General features: G+C 36.4%; 1 protein-coding gene across 1 annotated transcript in view; it reads left to right on the forward strand.

Moving 5' to 3' along the window:
* Nucleotides 1–7,525, forward strand: part of LOC117114213 (5'-3' exoribonuclease 1-like) — a 50,303-nt gene that overhangs the window by 18,208 nt on the left and 24,570 nt on the right. The window contains exons 13-19 of the mRNA XM_033257807.1: nt 620–776; nt 1,383–1,502; nt 2,144–2,313; nt 3,689–3,815; nt 4,645–4,737; nt 5,352–5,455; nt 7,356–7,463. Coding sequence (XP_033113698.1) covers nt 620–776; nt 1,383–1,502; nt 2,144–2,313; nt 3,689–3,815; nt 4,645–4,737; nt 5,352–5,455; nt 7,356–7,463 — 879 coding nt within the window. The remainder of the gene's footprint in view (nt 1–619; nt 777–1,382; nt 1,503–2,143; nt 2,314–3,688; nt 3,816–4,644; nt 4,738–5,351; nt 5,456–7,355; nt 7,464–7,525) is intronic.

Here is a 7,525-nt window from a genome sequence, read left to right on the forward strand (position 1 = left end):
GTTTTACACAGTACAGTAGTAGTAGTGGTGGTGGTGTTACTTGCTGGGAGGGCCTCTTGGAGAATGCTTTTTATCCTTCCATAATTTCTGTTCCTGAAGATGAACAAATAATGTAGGAGCGTGTGGCGCGCAGCATGTAAGTTGTTGAATTTCTGATCGGGAGTTTGAGACCGACGCTCGCCGCACTGCTTGTGTCCTTGGGCAAGACACTTTACTTACATTTGTCTCTCCTCACCCAGGAGCATAAATGGGAGGGTCATGCTGTTAACCTGCTTGTTGGTGACCCTGCTACGACTGTTCCAGTCAAATTAATAACAGCAACTAGATATCAATTGATATCATACGAGAAAAAAAAAAACAAAAACAAATAATTTTTGAACAATTAAATCATGATGACTTGTATCACATTCTTGTATGTTTTTTTATACATCAGAGCAGGGGAGAGTGCCACTCACTGGGATTGTTGGGCGAAGTGAGTGGCAGGCTTTAGAAAACAAAATATTTTTAGCTGTCTCCTCTGTTGATCTTTAAAAAAAAAATAAGTTAGCTAAACAAGGTAAAAAAATAGTCTCCTTTTGCAAACATAAAAGGACCCGGTGATTTGTTGTTCTTGATATAGGTATTACCCACATCACTATGCACCGTATATGTCAGATCTGAAGAATATCAGGCATCTGAAGTTCACCTTTGAGAAAGGGAAACCCTTTCTACCATTTCAACAGTTACTTGGTGTCCTACCAGCCGCCAGCAGAGAACTTCTACCAGAGTGCTTCCAGGTAAATTCTCATCTTGTTTGAAATAAGATACGATATCGGGGTCCAAAGTCTCCCGGAAATCGCGGGAGTCTCCCTGAAATCACGACGGCCTCCCACACTCCCTCAAGCAAGCAAGAATCTCGTGGAAATTAACCCATCTCTGTAAATTCACAAGTTTCCATGTTTTCACTGCTTTATTATCAATTTTTTCAAAGATGTCTGCCGATGGGTATCATTATGTGCAGCAAAAAAAAATTAAATCTGTTAAAAAAGCTCATTAACCAGATCAGTGGTGGATTCAAGGGAGGGGGGAAGCCGACCCAGGCCCCTAAATATTTCAAAATTGTAAAAAATTGGGGTAGAATTGAAAATTATATTCAAATTTAATTGTGATAAGGCCATTTCCGGCCATCGTAAACCTTCTTACCTCAGCTCTAGTCATGGTGGGGCAGATGTGGTCTAGGCCCTCCATCTAAGAAAGTCCCTTTCCTCTTTTCCCCCTGCAGATCTCCCGGAAATGACTTCTTCCAACTTGGGACATCTGTGATATACAGCATTGCTCTATTATAACTATTGATGAATCAAGTATTGACATTAAGTGTGTCCATTCATATTTTGTGTTTTCAGAAACTAATGATCATGGACAACTCGCCCATTATAGACTACTATCCTTTAGACTTTAAAACAGATCTTAATGGGAAACAACAGGACTGGGAAGCAGTTGTGCTGATTCCATTCATAGATGAGGTAAGTCAGTTTTTGGTGATGTTGGTTGGTCAGGCGAATCGGGGAGCCTTCCTGATTGGGTCAGTGTCTGCTATGCAGTACAATGACTGCATTGAAAACACTGTAGCGACAGTGTAGCAATTGTATGGAAACCGAGCTTTATTCGTAATTTATACATTCTTTTATCAAATCAATATCTAACGCTTAGATGCATGGTGATGCCATATTACACCCAGATATAGACATCACATTAAATTGTTGCAGTGTCAACAGATGTTAAGGTGTGATGTTCCATAAAGCAAGTCCCAAGATCTAACAGTTATACTTTGTGTTTCTATATGCAAGCTACAGGTTTTGAATCAAATTGAGTATTTTCTGATATGTTAAAGCCATGTGATCCTTACTTGTAGAGTGATCTATAACTTAATCAGAACGCTCATTGTAAGTTGAAATGTGAAGTCACATGACAGTCTCATGTCATACTTCAATGTGCCGCACAGTAGAACCACTTGAACTCAGGATATAGCCAAATAGGCCTCATGATACTTCAATGTGCGCTTCATGGTATATGTCTGTGCGTCTCACCGTCCAGTTGACCCTTTCTGGCTCATAATTCCTTAAAAATTTGAATTATTGATTGTAGAATATCATGCTTATTTCAGAAACGTTTGTTGTCAGCGATGGACTCTGTAGCTAATCAGATGACCAAAGAGGAGCGTGGTCGCAATCAACACGGTCCACACCTACTGTTTACGTATGATGTCAACCTTCATGATGTTTACCGTTCAGCTCTCCCAAAGGAATTCCCTGACATCGACCCATGCAGAGCCAGGTAGCCAATCCATTGTATTCATTTGCATTATCAAATTATTATTTGAGAATTCGGAATTGTATGTTTCCTTTTTAATTTTAAATTACAAATTGTGGCATATTCCTATTAAAATCTTCAAATTCATTATTTAACATTCAGCTTGGAACTTTGATGTGAACTTGTGGACACTTGACATAACATACATACATAACATGTATTCTTCATGCTATAATTTATACTTATTGACCTGAGTACAACTCTGAAAAAATCTCTCACCTAGAAGTATTATATAATTATTTACAGGCTCATTCTGTTTAGTTGGATGCCCCCCAGTTTTTCACCCCCTTAGTTTGGCAACCCCTTAGATCGGTGCCCCAGGCATATGTCCTCTTACATAACCCAGTAGTTACGCTTCTGCTTTGTGAAATTAGATACTGTATCTTATACGACCTCTTCACACCCTTATGTAGTCACATGTGCTATTGCATGGGCTTATTATTAAGTTTCAATTTCTTCTCTCTGAAAAGTTTCTTCCTAAATTTATTAACTGGACAATTGTGTCAACTTCCACCATTCTGCTTGCCGAAATTTAAGGAACACTTATCAGATTATCAATGAAAGCAAAATGCCTGTCATGGCAAATTTCATCTTTAGTTTGGTAATATTAGTAAACATTGTCTATGGTATGAATTTAAAAGTAATTGTAAAATAAAGTAAATTCAAAGATAGCTAGAACTCTATGTAATGACTTCATTAATTCTTTTTGTGAATACACTCACAAGCTTGTATATGGGTGAGAAACAAATTAATTACCAAAATTGATGTGAATTATTAGCGCTCTCTTAAAATGATTTCTGATAACCCTTTTTAAACTTGTTGAATTGGTACTTCGATAGCTCTTTTCCTTGCAGTTAAAAAGCAGTAACTCCATTATAATTATTATTTCATGAAGTAAATGAAAACCGACAGAGAATGCTTTTATTAAGCGGTTTGGTACAGCGGATCGATTTGTTTTCCCAACCTCGAGGTCGGGGTTTCATTTCCTTGCTGTGCATTTCGCTTGTGTCCTTGAGCAAAGGCACTTTATCTGCATTGCTTCTGTCCACCCAGGCGTATAAATGGGTACCTGGTGGGGTTGCCTGCTCTTGGCTAATCACTAGCAGCAACACTTAATGCATGTGTACCCAGCGACTAGGGAAAAGAACTGTGCTTTATAATAATATAACCTTTAGGAAGAGATGCATTGTAAATGTCTATACCAATACTGTACCAGTTATAGGTCATAGACCCAAAGTAAATTAAATGTAATAAAGAGTAAAAAGATTTAAATGACATGGCATTCACTTTGCTTAAGATTTCTTCTTATTGTTTTACATTTCCTTTTTTTTTTTTAAAGACGTACAGAGATTCCAATGAATAAATTTGAGATTCCAATAGAAAAGATTAGAAAAGGGTTGTGTCCAGAAGTGCGTTTGGGTGTTTATTTTCCTGGCTTTCCCACTCTACATCATTTGGAATACACAGTAAGTTACCTGAGTTAAATTGAACTTTCCTCTTGTATAATCAATATTAGTTTCATAATACAAATATCTCACTTTTTCATCTTATAATTTACCATTCATTAGTAGATAATACAGGGCATGCTAATGCCAAAACTAGCATCAGTGATAAAAACCAAAGATAATAAATAGCAGAAGATAGAGCAGCTTTCTAATATAGTGGAACATCCATTCAAAAGGCATTTGTGGGTACACGGAGATCAATTTTACTGCAACCGCGTGGCGGCGCTATATAAAAATAATAAAGGCGCTGCTCTTGTTCGCTTGTTTCCTTTAGTTTCTCCACTTAGTAAAATGTTCAAATTTTACTGCAACCGCAGGAGGGCGAATGTTCCATCGATTTTAATGCAAATACACGGAGCAGCTCATTCTTCTGCTATTTAAGTTCTTTGTAAAAACATGAAAATTGACTTTTCATGTTCTCCACATTATAAGCTTTAAAATGATTGGTCATTTTCTGGAATTGACTTACTATTGCCAAAGTTATGAGTAAAAGTCTTATGGCTTTTCTGTACTAAAGTATACAATTGCGCCACATTCTCATCCAAATTACTCAGTACACTGGTTTTGGGATGGCAAGCCTCATATGCATTGCATTAGTAGAGCTGATAAAATTGAAGCCTTCAAAATAATTAAGTTCCTATATTGAAGCGTAATAAGTAGCGGTATTGTACTTAAATTTCAATCATTGAGGTATTTTTTTTTTGTAGCTAGATGTTCTTGAAGTCAATTTACTTTTCTTGATTTATTTTGAAACTTTGCATTTTCTGATTGTCTATTTACAATTAAACAGAGTAAAATCAAGAACGTAGAAGTGAAAGTATTTCAGCAAGTAAGTCGAGGAGACAACATGATATTGACCATTAAAAACACTCAATCTGAAAAGGTAAATACTTCAACAATAATAAGCATGATGTAACAGTGTTGAGGCGAGACTTTTTTATACCTTGTTTTAGCCAACATATTTTTTTAAAGATCAAAATCAATAGTGACTGATATTGCAGAAATGTTCTTCAATATGTCGTCTTTTATAAATTCTGAAAAAAACCTGAAAATGTTCAAATTTTGATTTTCAAACGTTTTGGTTGCTTGTGGGAAATTCTAAATTGTGACAAATGGTGGGTTTTTACCAGATCTGGTCACAAATGATGTTGTCAAAAGCATCTAGGTGGAGCAGAAAATATATTGATGAATGTAAACAGTGCAGTAATGAGATTGGTATGCTTAAATTTATATAATTAAGGAAGAAATGTATATAATATATCTTATTTTTCGAGATATCATGGGAGTGAAGGGTGTAATAAAATTTTTTTTTTTTAAATGTCTATTTTTCGTGGCGGAGAGTGTGCTAACTGGCCAAAAATAAAACATTATTTTTATTTGATTTACCATAATTGGAGGTCGGAAGGTTCAATATAAAAGGTATGAAATACGTCTTGTCTGAGTAAGGAGATATACACATGTATTTTACTTTGATTTTCTTGTTTTGTTTTTTCCCAGGATATTAATGAACTTGCAGTGGATTATCTGGGGCAGCATGTTTTTGCCGAGTGGCCTCACCTGATAGAAGTCAAAGTTGTAGAAATTGCTAACGACAAAGTCAGGTGTGTTGTTTTACTTATTCTTTTATTGTTCTGTCTTTAAATCACGGGGGGGGACAAAGTGCGTTCTTTAGGCCACACATAGCCCAACAGCGCTGGACCTTTCTGATAAGCCCAGCCCAATGGATACTGCTTCTAATGTCTCACAAAACCACAGGGCTGAAACATACGCAAACACGTGTTTGTGAGACTACACATGTGCGTATTCCTCAGGGATTATATTTTTCCAATTTAAATCGGATTTCCGATTTTTAAAATCATATTTTATGTCAAATTCGTGGAGTTTTTTTTTTTTTGAGGGGGGGGGTAAGGGTGGTGGAGGTCGGTTCGTAATGTTGTGTAATCATTTTCATCTTTCTCTCTGAAGCTTTATTTAAAATAAACACGCAAAATTCACCATGTTGGTGGTGCTATAGTGATATTAATTAACTGACGATCGGTTCTCTTACGTTACTGCCATCAAAGAGTATACATACTCTTTGCTGCCATGTACTACAAGCGCGTTATATATAATGGCAATTTTATTCATTCAGTGGTTGGACCTATAGTGTGTCTATCGAGCTTGCAAAGCAAGCATGTGTCATATCATTCGCCGCTCGTTATACCGTTTCGGAATTATATCGCTCTCGTTTTTGCTTACTTTTTTATTTACATAATTCGATAAATTAATTAAACCATGGCTTCGCTAAAATTTGTGAAGCGGAAAGATGAAGGAACTGTGAAGGAAATAGAATAGATTTGTTGTTCAACCCCGAGGCCTAGCGCAGCTAGGCCCATTCTAGGCCTGACATCGCTGCGGTGCTAAGAGGCTCTAGCTCCGGTACGTGCGCCTCCAGGACAATGTCTAGTCTAGGCCTAGGTGGCGTCGCAAGGGCCTACAGCTACCCCCCACCCCCGCCGCCCGGTGGCTACGCCACCTCGTTCCTATTTTTTTTCTACACCTGAATATCATCCCTGATTCCTGGTCTTCTTCTGATTGGTCAATTTCTAAAGTCTGATTGACACTCCGGAACGGTCCATTCTGTTGTGGCCCACGAAAATAATGATAGCTGGTGGTAGCCTGCCTAACATCCCTTCTAACTAACTTCTGATTTTCAGTATTTGAACCCACTAACTTTAACTACCTATAATTAGGCGAGAATTTGTTTATGCCTTGTTTAACTGATCCCTTCTCTCCCCAGTAATGATTACTTCAAATAAAAATTAAATTAATTTTATTTTTAAAAAATTTAATGAACTTCTCACTCGGAAATATACAGCAGGGACAGATGCGAACCAACATGTGGCAAGCACCTCTAGTACAGCTTGCTCCTTAAAATTATTATACAAAAATTGAAATATATAAATAAAAAATGTACAACCATCAATACAATATAATTTTTAAAAAGGAGGTGAAAAACGTTGATAAATTACACCTGTGAGGGTATGCCACTGCAACAATAATAAACATTTCAGGAAAAATATAATTTATAAAATTTTTTATCCTGTCTTTCAATGCCCTGATATTTTCCTATAAAATGTATGTTTTTCAAACAATTTAATAATATTGTTAAAATGTTAGGCATTTATCTATCAAATAACTGGAATGTTTACATCACTACATAGCATTCTTTCAATATGTCAGATCTTTTTGATTGAGGACCAAAAGGCATTCTCAATTACTTTTTACCTCGCATTCATTTTTATCCTCGGCGTAGTTTTAGGTAGAACATTTTTGCTAAAAAAGGAAATAAAATTTATTGTAATATTTTTTTCAGAATATTGTTTATTTGTACTGTAACTTTCACCGTCATCACAACATCTTTTATTCAGTGAACTGATTGTTAGTGACATTTACTTGGTTAGTAGTGAGACCAAAAGTAAGGACAACCATTTATTAATAATTGCATGCTGTTTCTTTCAGGTTTAGGCTAGTTGAAGAACGAGGAAAATCAGCAAGAATTGAGAAACAGCCGATGACTGACCAGGATATGACAGCCTGGGTTAAGGAAATAAAGTGCATTAAGGAATTGTAAGTTTTTCAATGTTCTATAAACAATAATACTAGCATATACCCATGCTCTGCACGGTGTT

Source organism: Anneissia japonica, unplaced genomic scaffold, assembly GCF_011630105.1.
Source record: "Anneissia japonica isolate Jap-2015-1 unplaced genomic scaffold, ASM1163010v1 scaffold1525_len913038_cov183, whole genome shotgun sequence".
NCBI lineage: Eukaryota > Metazoa > Echinodermata > Crinoidea > Comatulida > Comatulidae > Anneissia > Anneissia japonica.